The sequence below is a fragment of the Meriones unguiculatus genome, chromosome 17, assembly GCF_030254825.1.
Source record: "Meriones unguiculatus strain TT.TT164.6M chromosome 17, Bangor_MerUng_6.1, whole genome shotgun sequence".
NCBI lineage: Eukaryota > Metazoa > Chordata > Mammalia > Rodentia > Muridae > Meriones > Meriones unguiculatus.
This window is the reverse complement of record NC_083364.1, coordinates 16,855,693-16,868,404: the sequence shown is the minus strand read 5'-3', so window position 1 is coordinate 16,868,404 and position 12,712 is coordinate 16,855,693. Positions and strand designations below refer to the sequence as shown.

Sequence of the window (12,712 nt, the reverse complement as noted above, 5' to 3'; positions counted from 1 at the left end):
ACGCTGCCCCTGCCCTCAGGCTCCGTCCACCCAGGGCCGGCCCAGCTCTAGGCTGGACACGCTCCCAGAGCAAGGCCCCACCCACTTCTGGTGGCTTGACCCACCCCAGACCAGAGAGACCCCGCCCACCCTGCCCGGCGCTGCCGTCCCTCGGAGCACACAGGCCCCGCCTCCGCCCTCAGGCTCCGCCCACCAGGCCCGGCGCCCGCTGGACTACATCTCCAAGCGGAGGCGCCGCCTTCTCCAGCCCAGCGGCTCTGCAGCCCGCAGCACCTTCGCCCGCTGTGCAGAGCCTCACCATGAGCTCCCCCGCCGCCAGACCGCTCTTCGCGCCCGGCGAGGATTGCAGCCCCGCATGGCGCGCGGCTCCCGCGTCCTTTGACGCGTCGGACACGCACCTGCAGATCCTGGGCAAGCCGGTGATGGAGCGTTGGGAGACCCCCTACATGCACGCGCTGGCGGCGGCCGCCGCCTCCAGAGGTACCCTGCCCGAGGAAACTGAGGCTGCGGTTCAGGCGGGCAGGGGTGCCTCAGTGTCCTTGCCTGGGGCACGGGGCTGCCTTGGGGCTCCCTTGGCCGAGAAGGGGACAGGGTTTTGGCAAAATGTGGACGCAGGCTAGAGGCGCCTGCTCCGAACTGGAACTTCCCCTGGGTGCTGGGGGTACTTCTGCTTCCCAGGGCTGGGTTGGAGGGTGGTTCTTCCGACCACAGCCTTGAGTGGCGCTTAGGGACGGCGTGGAGGGGCGTGGGGCTTCTGCTGGTCGGGAAGCTCCCTGGTCTCCCTGGGCTATGGCTAAGAATAGCTTGGGAAAACTGAGCAGAGAGGCAGCTGCCTCCGTGCTGTGGCCCTGAACTTTTGGGTGAGAGAGGAGGTGGAGCTCCCCAGCTTCAAACAGGGCAGATGGGCATTGGGCCTCAAAGTTCATCCCAGGCAGATGGGGACCTGGCATCGGGTGCAGAATGAAACGTGGGGAGCATGTAGGTGTTGGGCCTCCAAGCCAGGCTTGGCCCTCGCTAACCCCACAGATTAGGGCCACAGCACAGATAGCGTGGGCAGGGGCTCAGAGTCCAGGGATCCCTGCCGCCAGGCCGAGAGCGGTAAGCAGTCCGTAGCCTCCCAGGCCAGCCACACTGGCTGGCAGATGGCCAGGGCCAGTGCTAGTCTGTGTTACTTTGTTCTGTCCACCCACACGGTCTTGCTGGCTGGTTGTCCTTGAGGCCTATGTGCCTGGCAGCCAGGCCCCATCTCCACTTCCCCCTCCCCCAGGCAAGGCAGCTGTCATGTTTTGTGCTCCTAGGGGGCCGCGTCCTGGAAGTGGGCTTTGGGATGGCCATTGCAGCCTCCAAGGTCCAACAGGCTCCTATAGAAGAACACTGGATTATTGAGTGCAATGATGGGGTCTTCCAGCGTCTGCAAGGCTGGGCCCTGCAGCAGCCACATAAGGTACCTTCTGCCCCTGGGGTGCAGCCTGGGAGTGGCTCCCCGGGCTAGGAGGTCGTAGGGACCCATGTGACCCCCAACCTTCTCTCTCGTCCCTCTCCTCTCCAAGGTTGTTCCCTTGAGAGGCCTGTGGGAGGAGGTGGCGCCTACACTGCCCGATGGCTACTTTGATGGTGAGGGGCCTCGGGGAGCCTGGTGAAGGGGTCAGGCTCTGGGAATATGCTGCCTCCGGGCCCTGCTGGGCAGCCTGTGCCCACCCTTGCACTAGCCTCAGCTTGGGGGAGGGGGCCATCCAGAACCATGACCCGAGTTTGACCCCCAGGCTGCACACGGTGTAAGAAGGGGTTGGATGCCTACAAGCTGTCCTCTGGCTGCCGCATGCACGTGGCCCCTCCCCCGCACCCCAACAAATGCACCTCTCGTGCACTGGGCACAGGGTCCTGGGGACAGACTCCATGAGGAGAGAGGCCAGGAGGGGTGCTAAGGGCAGCTGCGTGTGCCCTGACTGGCAGGCATGTGTCCACACTGCAGGGATCCTGTATGACACGTACCCACTGTCTGAGGAGACCTGGCACACTCACCAGTTCAACTTCATTAAGGTGGGACAGCGGGGCCAGGGGTTGTGGGCCTGGGAAGGTCAGGGGGGCGGGGCACGTGACAGCTCTCTTCCCGGGGCCCTCTCTGCAGAGCCACGCTTTCCGCTTGCTGAAGCCCGGGGGCATCCTCACCTACTGCAACCTCACATCCTGGGGGGAACTCATGAAGACCAAGTACACGGACATCACCGCCATGTTTGAGGTGCGACTACCCCAAAGCCTGCAGTCACCTGGAGTGTGGTTGTGGAGACCTGGGACATAGAGAAGGCCCCGTCCCGCTGGTCTTGGGGCTAGCGCTCGAGAGGGCAGCTGGCACTTCGACTTTGCATTTTGAAATGAGAATGGCCCTCACTAGCTCATGACTGCTGTGGGCCCCCCAGTGCCTCAGTACAGCCCTGCCCACTACCCATGCCTATCTTGGAGATACATAGATGTGCTCCTACCCCCATGGCCCCACCCACTTCTGATGGGCTCCACCCACCCCAACCCAGCAAGGCCCTGCTTACCCTGCCCGGTGCTAGGCTGGATGCTCTCAGAGTACACAGGCCCTGCCCCTGCTGCAGGCTGGGCCTTCTACTGCCTGCCAGCTGACCAGGGCCAGCAGGACAGCTTTCCTCCCGGACCGTGAGTCAGTTAGTGGCCCACAAGACTCCCTCTGGCTTGAGAGGCCTCCAGTGGACCAGTGCAACAATGCTGGTCTGGTACTAGCATCTGAGGTCACCAGGAAGTTGCCATCTGTGCCGGAATTCACACCCACACCTGGGTCCTGTGCGTGTGGTCTGGGGGTGACCTGTGCCCCCTCCCTACAGGAGACACAGGTGCCTGCCCTGCAGGAGGCAGGCTTCCGGAGAGAAAACATCCGCACGGAAGTGATGGCCCTGGTGCCCCCTGCCGACTGCCGTTACTACGCCTTCCCCCAGGTGATCGTACCCCTGGTCAGCAAGCACTGAGCAGCTTCTGTGGGCCAGAAGCCTATGTCCTCTTCAGTGCCTTCGTGGCTGGAGCGTGGGCTCCAGCCTCCCAGCCACCGCTGTGACACTTAACCTCTGCCTGGTCCTGCCGTCTTCCCAGAGCTCAGGGGTAAAATAAATGCTAACAAGAGGACTAGCGGGTTGGCAGTGAGCCGGAGGCGGGGAGCCACATCTGGTTCAGAACCTGCCGCTGCCTCAGCAGATGTGGCTAATCCGTCACTGGTGGTTGGTGGCGCCTGCCCTGCCCAGGTAGTGACCCATCGACCGTGGTCCACTTCAACCGTGGGTCTGACCGAGGCCAGGCTAAGGGGAACCCTCCATGAGGCTCCTCAGAGTGCAGCCCTACTCTGCAAACCTCCGGTGCCAAACATGCTGGCTGGGCCGACACCGTAGCCCGAACCTGCCTGACCCTCCCTACAGTTTCCCCGAAGCCCCTTCCCCAGAGCAAGGGCATATTTAGCATTCAAGGCAAGTAGCACGCTGTCGCCCCTGCCTGCAGTCTCCACCTTAACAGGTTCCTATCTTAAAAGCTGCTCTTGGAGCAGGCCGCCTGGAATCCCAGCCCTCAGGAGGCAGAGGGAGACTGCTGTGTGTTCCAGGCCAGCCTGGTTACACAGCAGAGTTCCAGGCCAGCCGGGGCTACACAGAGACTGTATCTCAAAACACAGACCGCTCCCCTTGACTGGGCAGGCTCCCCTGCCCTACCTGTGTCCTCTGTGCGCCCTCCCAGCCCGAGAGCTGAAAATGCTGCTTCCCAGACCCATTCCTGTCACAATGGGGACAAGCTGAGAGGCACAGAATGGACGTGCACAGTCAAAGGGTCACTCATGAGACAGACTCATGTGTATGTGAGCGTGTCAAGTTGGAACTCCTCCTGCCTGGAGTACACGGCTCCCACGGGGCAGCTGGCCAGGGAGCTGTTTCTACTTGAGAGGAGACCTGTAGTCCTCAGTTGCTCAAAGGTGGGCAGTGATGGCCTGAGCTGCACATAGGGCAGAGGCCAGTCCAAGCTCCAAGGATTCAAGCCACTGAGACTATGAGGGGCCGCCAGCCTCCGCTGCCCACAGCCAGGCCCTCGGGGCCCAGGGTGCAGGATGTGGCTCTCTGCAGCCTGCCTGTCGCGCACAGTCCACACAGGGCACACATTGGGTCAGGGTGGGTTTATTCACACTGGGATTCCGGGGTTCTCGTGTTCAGCCTGGCGGCTCTACCTGCGGTACCAGATCTTCAGCCTCTGTTCCCGCTTGATCTTCCGCTGCAGCTGCAAGATGCCATAGAGGAGCGCCTCTGCCGTGGGCGGGCAGCCTGGGGACACACAGATGCCTCTACCAGCCCACCCAGAGGGTTCTCAGGGGACCCTGGGAGGGAGTGCCTCTGCCGTGGGCGGGCAGCCTGGGGACACACAGATGCCTCTACCAGCCTCAAGGAGGGTTCTCGGGAGACCCTGGGGTTGGTGTGGAAGGGACAAGGTTCCTTGCTGTGCCGGGCCTCCTGACTCTCTCCCTGAGCTGTCTGTGGCTCCAGAGAGCAGAGCCCAGATTGTGACTCTGGTGACCAGCTTGATCCTTAGCAAGGTACTCACAGAAACTAGACTACTTGGTCAGAGAGATATGCAGAGAGGCTTGCGCCAAAGGACTGCACCCCAAGCCCTGTCCTCCTGTTCAACTGTCCCTGCTGCCTAGCAGTCTGCTGACAAGAGAGCCCTGCTGGGGGCAGTGGCCAGGGAGCACACGGACTGAGACTGCTGAGAGGCCTGCTCTCGCAAAGTCGAGGCCCTCCAGGGCCGGGAGCCAGCACACCCACCGCTCCTAGAGAGGTCTGCATAAAGGGCAACGCGTGGCACATCTGTCTGTCTGCCCCGCAGGGCACGGGGGGCAGGAAGGTCCCCTACCCGGACTGGCTGTGCAGCCTGGAGAGCAGGCTGGTGTGGCAGGCAGGGCGGCCTCACCTGGCACATAGATATCCACTGGCACGATGCGGTCGCAGCCACGGACGACTGAGTAGGAGTAGTGGTAGTAGCCGCCGCCGTTGGCACAGCTGGGGAGAGGGTCACGAGGCAGTTCAGACACATGGCCACCCCACACCCCTCACGCTGGCCAAGGGCCAGACCCTCCATCACAGGTAAGAACTGGGAGGGAAAGGGGCGTCCAGAACCTTGGTGGGACTTGTGGGATGCAAGCAGACAAGTAGAGCGAGCAGCCCGCAGCCAGAGCATTTCTGACGACAGGCCTGGGGCAAGACTGTGGGCTCTAAGAGGGCTGCCCAAAAGGCTGGGCCTCACTACACAGCAGATGGCCCTGAGGGCCACGGGCGCACCGCTGTTAAGAGCTACTTGGTGCTAGGGATGGAACCCAGGGCTTCCTGCATGGCGGGTGAGCCTTGTTAGCCCAACCCTGGCCCTCTTTTCCTTATCTTTTTTGAGAGAAGGTCTTACTGTGTAGTCCGGGCTGGCCTTGAACTCAGAAATCTGCCTGCCTCTGCCTTTGAGGAGCTGGCCAGCACTCCCAGGTACTGCTTTAAAGACTGATTATCTGGAGGGGGTGCCTCAGACGGCAGTGAGGCACTGTGTGGGTGCTGGGCTTCTCAACAACAAAGCTAAGCAGCCGGGCTGAGAGTGGAGCACAGCAGTGGGGCACCCGCCTGGCAGGCGCAGCGTTCTGGGCTCCATGCCTGTATTTATGACACAGTGAGCGAGTCACAGCTGCTAAACACAAAGACTGAGGAATGGGAGAGGACATGATAGAGTGGGAAGGGGCTTTGGGGCTGTCTGTAGTCCCTCAGGCCACAGAGCTGGGAGGAGGGTGACAGCTGGGGTACTGGGGTGGGCTCTGCTCCTCCCACTACCACCATCCCCAGCAGCCGAGCACACACTCACCTCCCCATGGACACTACGTAGCGGGGTTCGGGCATCTGGTCGTAGACCTACAAGACACGTAGGTCAGGCGTCTGCAGGTGGCAGGGCAGCCAAAGGGACCAAGGGGACCAGATGTACCTTGCGGAGTGCAGGGGCCATCTTGTTGGTAAGGGTGCCAGCCACAATCATAACATCAGCCTGGCGTGGGCTGGCACGGAACACCACGCCAAAGCGGTCCATGTCGTAGCGTGGCGCAGCCATGTGCATCATCTCCACCGCACAGCATGCCAGGCCGAAGGTCATAGGCCACATGGAGCTCTGTGAGGAAAGGGGCAGTCAGCCGTGTGTCCCAGTCACTGTCCCTCCATAGTGCGCATGCTGCCGAGAAGGCCCATCTGCAGGCAGCTCCCAGCACCTCACGGACACAGTGGCGCTGGGGCTGGGGCTAGCCTAGGCCCATAACAGGGGCAGCACCCAGGCCTAGCTGCTGCTCTTGATATCCCTGGATTGGCCTAACTGTCCCTCAGGAATCTCCAGGGACTTCCTAACTGCCCTCAGTGTCCTCTGTCCACTGGTGCTTAGGCTCTTCATGGATCCAGCTGCCCTATGCCTGCATCTGGTCCCAGCAGTGCCCTGGGCCTGGCAGATATGAGTGTGCAGTTAGTGTCTGGGCTGAAAGCAACCACCAAGGCTCCTCCTGGCTGCTGCATTATCTTGGGCCCCTGCAGGGGGCACCTTGTCCTGGCAGCTTCAAGCTCCAGCAGGGTCCCACCAGAGCCACAGGCACAGCACAGGAGAGCAAGGCAGGCCCAGGGGGCACACCTGTCAATGGGCATTTGTCAGACATAGGTTGTCACATGCAGGCATGGGAACCAAACACAGCTGCCCAGCAACTGTGAACCAGAGAGGGACACGCAGTATAGGGACAACTGAGGACAGACACAGTGGGGGAGGTAGTCCATGCACTTTGCTGAGGACCTACAGCTCACCAGATTCTGCCATGAGAAGTGAGTTTAAAGAGGATGGGCATGGTGGCTGCTTTAATCTTAGCAGGTAGGTAGATCTCTGTTCAAGGCCAGTCTGGGCTACATAGTGGAGCTACACAGAGAAACCCTGCCTAAATAAACAAACAAACAAACAAACAAATAAATAAATAAAGCTGTTGAGATGGCTCAATGAGTGAAGGCACTGCCGCCCAACCTGACAAGCTGCTCTGGATCCCTGGAGCCCACATGGGAGGGAGAGAGGCCAAATCCTGCAGGTTCCGCCCTGGCCTCCACACATGCGCACTAGTGCGTAAGCACGCATTGCACACAAAACACCTAAGTAAATGTAACGAAAGACTGTTTCCACAGATTTGATTTTACCGGGAGGGCTGATGAAGGGTCCAGTCCTCCTGAGTGGGGGCTGGAGAGGCAGCCAGGCCCCCGGGAAAGAGCCTCAGGGGACGCTGAGGACGCTGCGGGGCTGACCTACCCGGCGCGCCCAGTTGATGAGGTCGTCCAGCTTGGTCACCACATACTCAGCCCGGCTTCTGGGAAGGTGGGAAGGCTTGGCGACCACAGCTCCAGCTCCAGCCTTGGACAAGGCTGACTGTGTGCTAAGGGCAGAGCAGGTGGGCATGTGGGAGAGTTAGCCAGGTGGCCCCAGTGGCCCTGTCCTGGGACCAGTGTGGAGGGGCAGACAGGGTCCCAGGACAGAGCCATGTCATCCCTGAGGCCCGAAAGGCCCACTAGGCCTGATCAACAGAGAAAGGAGTGGCCATACTAGGAAGGCAAGGGCAGAGGACAGGGACACAGAGGCAGGTGGAGTGCAGGCAGCTACCAAAACTCCAGGCCCTAGAAGATGGCAGTGCACTCTTCCCAGAGCACGGATTACCTGCTTGGGCCCTCAGTGGCCACACTCTGATGGACTCTGCGCAGCTGGGCCACTGTGCCAATGTTGGAGCTGCAAACAGGGACAACGGGGAGAGGCCACCATGGCCCAATCAGCTGTTTCTTCCACCATCCCCACCCACCACAGGCGGCCTCCCTGCCCACCCATGGTCTCCTGCCCATCTTCAGGCTGCCCTGCTCTCTCACAGGGACAACGTAGCCACTGTCCTGGTGACAACTCAGGTGTGAGCAGGGCCTCTCTAAAAGCCACCAACTGGTCAAAAGGTTGTCAATTGTCTGGGAAAGGCCAGTCCTGAGGTGCTACGGTTGAAGTCCTCCCAGACAGTACCCAACTCATGATGGCAGGATGACACCTGGACACCCCATTGAACCTACTGGGCGCCTTCACCAGGACCTCCCTTCCTGGACACTGCTGAGGAACCCTCCCGGCTCTGGGCCCTGCAGCTTTATGCTCTTCGCTGACAGCCAGTTAGATCTAGCCTCGTGACAGACAGGCCACACACTCACCGTAGGCCCAGGGTCCGCACAGAGAGCAGGCCAGGAGCTAGAGAGGGAAGCAAGAGCTGTGAGCTGTGAGCAGCACCAGCCTGGGCCCAACATTTTAGCCCTCAGGAGGGGTCCAGGTTCTCAGTCCCGGCCCTTCCCTGAGGGCTCCAGCACACCCTCGCTCTTATCCTCTGCTGACTCCACACCAAGGTTGCCGTCCCTTATAAGTCACTGCTCCCATGCCTCACTCCTCCCCACTCAGGCCCCAGACAGTGCTCATGAATAACCTACATCTGCACAAAGCAGGCCATTCTCACATGGCAGGACTCAACCTGGGGGAACTTTTTAGAAGGAACAGCTGGAAGCAAAAGAAATAAACATAGAAGGCAGATTTGGGGTCAGGATGGGGCCATGCCCTACACTGACTTCCATGGCCATGTGCTGGAACTTTTTTTTTTTTTTTTTAAGATTTATCTATTTTATTATGTACACAATGTTCTGCCTGCATGTGCACCTGAACGCCAGAAGAGGGCACCAGATCTCATTACAGATGGTCGTGAGCCACCATGTGGTTGCTGGAATTGAACTCAGGAAGTCTGGAAGAGCAAGCAGTGCTCTTAACCTCTGAGCCATCTCTCCGGTCTCCGTGCACCTCAAAACTCGGTTGTATGCATAAGCCTCTCACCCCTGTACGAAATGCAACCATATGCATGAGCCTTTCCAGAGGTGAAGAAGCCACAGTGAGGTCACTAAGACGTGCCCTGAGGTAGCGGGTGGGTGTTCTTGTGAGGAGAGGTGTGAGCCAGGTCTAAAGATATACAACTGTCATTCCAGCACTTTGGAGGCTGAGGCAGGGGGACTGCATGTCCTAGAACAGCTTGGAACAGCCCCTGGGAAATCCCAAAATACATTTAAACAAGAACAAACAAACAAAACCAACCAGTGGTAGAGCATAAAGGCAGTAACAGGAGAGAAACCCCACGAGGATATTAGGGGGTGACATCTGTGAGTCCATAAAACCCTGGCCCTGGGACACTGATCTTGGACTCCAGCTTCAAAGAGAATGGGATAAACTCTGTCACCTGGGGCTGGGCATGGTGGCACACGCCTTTGATCCCAGCACTCAGGAGGCAGAGGACGGTGAAGCTCTGTGAGTATGGGGCCAGCCTGGTCTATACAGCAAGTTCCAGTCACCAGAGCTACACAGAAAGGCTCTTTCTTGGAGGAAAAAAGTGAGAGGGGCATCTGGGACAGCCCCTGCCTGATGGAAAGGTGGGACTGAGAGAGGGGATCCCATCATGACATGGGGAATATCCAGCCTCCAAGACCTGGGGCTGGATTGACAGCTGCTTTACACACACACACCTTCTCTCACCTCAGCCTCCTCACTCTGCTCACTCTGACGTCAGCCTTGCTCCGGCTGCTGCCTCCCAAGGTCAGAACTGCTTGGACCAAGAGAGACTACTGTGCAGTCTACACTTTCTGTCAGAAGGGCAAACACCAGGCCCTGATCTCCCCCATGTGAAAACTTAAGGCTTTGGATAAACTCACAGCAAAGCAAATGCCCTAGTAAGTGGTTGGAGGTGGCAGCATTAGGCTTTTGTTTTAACTGGCACAAGGTTTCTCTATGTTGCCCAAGCTGGCTCTGAACTTTGACCTCAAGAGAACCTCCTAAGCAGCTAGGATTGTACACAGGTACCATCAAGCCTGGCTCTGACCAGATTTTTGTGCCATCATGCTGAGAACTAAATGTGGGACCCTGAACACACTTAGTGAGCACTTTAATACTGGGCCACATCTCCAGGCTACCTCCTCTTCCTGTCTTTTAAAAGGTTCTAACTATGTATCCACGGCTGGCTTGGAACTCACTATGTAGAGCAGGCTGGTACGAAACTCACAGAGTTTCAAAGCAGGGTGCTAGTGTATAGCCCAGGCTGGATTCATCAGTTTCCTGTCTGAGTGTCCCAAGGGCCAGGATGACAGCTGTACATCACAATGTCTTATAATACACATCCTCTTTGCTGCCTCTAAGGTATTAACGTAAATTAGCTTCCCCTTCAAATCTGACTCTAGGGAGCAGAGCACAGCAGTTGGTAAGAGGGTCTATTAACTGTTCACAAGCAAGCTGAGCCTGAGGGAATTCAGAAAGCAGCAGTCAACGCCACAGATCTATGCTTTGCACCCATAGTGTCCACATCACAGCCGGGCCGGGCATAGACGCTGGGTCTGTGAACCTGGCCCGGGAGACTGAGGCAGGAGGGGCATCATGAGTTTGACACAGGAAGACCCTGTCTTAAAAAAGAAGTAGTAGTAGTAGTCGTAGTTGTTGTTGGAGCCAGGCATGGTGCTGTGCGCCTTTAATCTCTGCACTTGGGGAGGCAGAGGCAGGAGCATCGCTGTGAATTCAAGACCAGCCTGGTCTACAAATTGAAGACAGGACAGCCACAAGCTACACAGAGAAACCCTGTCTAGAAAAACAAAGCAAACAAAGAGGCTGGGCATAGTAGCACTCAGGCATGGAGGCTGAAGGATCAGTAATTCAAGGTTAACCTCAGATACGTGAGATCCTGTCTCAGAAACAAGACAGACAAGCAAACAAAAATAGGCACTGGGGATGGAGTTCTGTTGGCAGGGTCCTTGTCTAGCATGACAAGCCCTTAGGTTCCTTCCCTCGGGCTGTATAAATAGGCACGATGGTGCACACCTGTCATCCCAGCACGAGAGAGGTGAGGACAGGAGGGTCAAGTCTTCAAGATCACCCTCAGTACACACAGTGAGTTTGAGGCCAACCTGGGTTTCATCAGACACAGTCTCAAAGCAATAACAAACAAAACCCAGACAGCGTTGGAGCTGACTTCCTGAGATCTCTCGTTCCTTGTATTAAGCCACCGGCAAGGTGATGGGAGGTTCTAATAAGGCACTTAGCAACTGTCGCTCAGTTTGCCAGACTACATTTGCGTTAACTTCCTGTATCTAAAGAGAAAGATACCAAAGGAAACGGAGACATCTGCTCTAGTGACCCTAACTGTCCAGGGCTGTGATGGGGGGGGTGAAAGAAGAGCCCGGGTGGGTGGCTTGAGTGTCCAGGTCCCTTCCCTGTCCTCTCTGTGCTTCAGGGACATCAGCCGGACTCCTGCAATCAGTCTCCTGAGGTTGGGAGATGTACAGGCCTCAGTGTCGTCTACTGTATTACAGTGCAGTAATAGGGGGCAGTTCATCGCAGGCAGAACCGTGTGCAATGGATCCAAACACACTCTGGCCCGACCCTAGACACCGACATTATGTGTGGGCCCATCGTCTCTTATTCCGGGGGTTGGGCCCCAAGGTCCCCGAAGCCCCAGCTCGAAGCCCAGAACTAAGCCGCTATCCCGACCTCTGAGCCTCACTCACCCGACAGCGCCGCCATCTTGGCCTCGGCCTTCAGACAACCTCTGCGGTCCGTCCTCCAAAGCGTTCCGGTTCTGGTCCAACGCTCAAATAGGCACCAGCGGAAAACGGAACCACAGGCAGAGTCGTTCCGACGCACGTACGGCCTGCGGTCGCTCCCGCACAGTGTGCACCATCACACTCCTCTGGCAAACAGAAAAGGACAACAAAAACAAGATCCTCGATTTATTCAGTCTTAGGATACAAAAAAAGGTAACGAAGGCCGTCCCTGGGTGGGCTCGAACCACCAACCTTTCGGTTAACAGCCGAACGCGCTAACCGATTGCGCCACAGAGACAACATTGGCTGGAAGCTTCTGGTGTAACCCTACGAGGCTTTGTATATGAGCCGTGAAGTGCGCTTGCGCACAACCGCACGGCACGGGGCGGAGTCTCTGCAGGAGCGCCGTTTGACACTCAGCCGAAATAGCTCAGTTGGGAGAGCGTTAGACTGAAGATCTAAAGGTCCCTGGTTCGATCCCGGGTTTCGGCAAAGTTTTTTTTGCCTTCTTGAACAATGCGTCTGCTTTCTTTTCTTTTTTTTTTTCTTTCGTTTTAACCCCCAATGCTGAACCCCCAGTCCAACTTTTAACTTCTAAATTCTTTTTAGATGTTGACGACCAGCCCAGCCCAATATTCTTTAAATTGGTAGGGCTAGAGCCATTGCTGATTATGAAATGTAAAAATATCAGGGTGAAGACTGCTGTCATTCCAGCACTCCAGAGAAGCAGGAGGATGTGCCCATCCAAGGTCAAGTTCCTCCTCCCAAAAAGTCATGATCATTATCATTATTACTATTACTATTAAATGGCTCATCTGTCTAGAGCTCTGGCTCCTCTTCTGAAAAAACGGGGTACACGTGGCTACTAACCCTTTAGAACTCCAGTTCCAGGGTCTCTGATGTCTCTTCTGACCTCTCAAAACACCCACACACATAAAGTAAAATAACAAAACGAATCAAATCTGGGAGGTCTGTGGGCAGCCTCTCCTGTCATCTAGAGGACGCTGGGTTCCTCCCCCAGCACGGGGGAGGTCGAGGTAGGA

At 57.5% G+C, this 12,712-nt stretch overlaps 2 protein-coding genes and 2 non-coding genes across 6 annotated transcripts; 2 read left to right on the top strand and 2 right to left on the bottom strand.

Annotated features, from left to right (window-relative positions):
* Positions 1 to 229: 229 nt before the first annotated feature.
* Gamt (guanidinoacetate N-methyltransferase) lies at positions 230 to 3,141 on the top strand. Its single transcript, XM_021641813.2, has 6 exons — positions 230 to 480; positions 1,299 to 1,444; positions 1,551 to 1,614; positions 1,973 to 2,040; positions 2,129 to 2,239; positions 2,847 to 3,141. The coding sequence occupies exons 1-6, from the start codon at positions 300 to 302 to the stop codon at positions 2,985 to 2,987; spliced, it is 711 nt and encodes a 236-aa protein (XP_021497488.1). The 5' UTR covers positions 230 to 299; the 3' UTR covers positions 2,988 to 3,141.
* Positions 3,142 to 4,153: 1,012 nt separating this feature from the next.
* On the bottom strand, positions 4,154 to 11,772 carry Ndufs7 (NADH:ubiquinone oxidoreductase core subunit S7). Of its 3 annotated transcripts, none has more exons than XM_021641932.2 (8): positions 11,634 to 11,755; positions 8,265 to 8,301; positions 7,741 to 7,809; positions 7,339 to 7,462; positions 6,001 to 6,180; positions 5,884 to 5,930; positions 4,957 to 5,045; positions 4,154 to 4,313 (listed from the first exon to the last, which is right to left on the bottom strand). In XM_021641932.2, the coding sequence occupies exons 1-8, from the start codon at positions 11,647 to 11,649 to the stop codon at positions 4,216 to 4,218; spliced, it is 660 nt and encodes a 219-aa protein (XP_021497607.1). In that variant the 5' UTR covers positions 11,650 to 11,755; the 3' UTR covers positions 4,154 to 4,215. The 3 variants fall into 3 exon arrangements, with proteins under 3 accessions (XP_021497607.1, XP_060227090.1, XP_021497608.1); XM_021641933.2 differs by having other exon boundaries at positions 4,242 to 4,400; positions 11,634 to 11,763; XM_060371107.1 differs by having other exon boundaries at positions 4,154 to 5,045; positions 11,634 to 11,772.
* A 121-nt stretch (positions 11,773 to 11,893) lies between these two features.
* Positions 11,894 to 11,967, bottom strand: Trnan-guu (transfer RNA asparagine (anticodon GUU)). Its single transcript has one exon. It is a non-coding gene; the product is annotated as a tRNA-Asn (tRNA).
* Positions 11,968 to 12,088: 121 nt separating this feature from the next.
* Trnaf-gaa (transfer RNA phenylalanine (anticodon GAA)) lies at positions 12,089 to 12,161 on the top strand. Its single transcript has one exon. It is a non-coding gene; the product is annotated as a tRNA-Phe (tRNA).
* Positions 12,162 to 12,712: the final 551 nt, after the last annotated feature.

Excerpts from the sequence above, each read along its gene's own strand:
- Gamt (XM_021641813.2), top strand. The coding sequence starts at position 300 with ATGAGCTCCCCCGCCGCCAGACCGCTCTTCGCGCCCGGCGAGGATTGC. Across the intron at positions 1,615-1,972 it reads GCCCGATGGCTACTTTGATG|GGATCCTGTATGACACGTAC; the intron begins GTGAGGGGCCTC and ends TCCACACTGCAG. Across the intron at positions 2,240-2,846 it reads ACATCACCGCCATGTTTGAG|GAGACACAGGTGCCTGCCCT; the intron begins GTGCGACTACCC and ends CCCTCCCTACAG.
- Ndufs7 (XM_060371107.1), bottom strand. Across the intron at positions 5,931-6,000 it reads TGGCCCCTGCACTCCGCAAG|GTCTACGACCAGATGCCCGA; the intron begins GTACATCTGGTC and ends CGTGTCTTGTAG. Across the intron at positions 5,046-5,883 it reads TACGTAGTGTCCATGGGGAG|CTGTGCCAACGGCGGCGGCT; the intron begins GTGAGTGTGTGC and ends CCCTCTCCCCAG.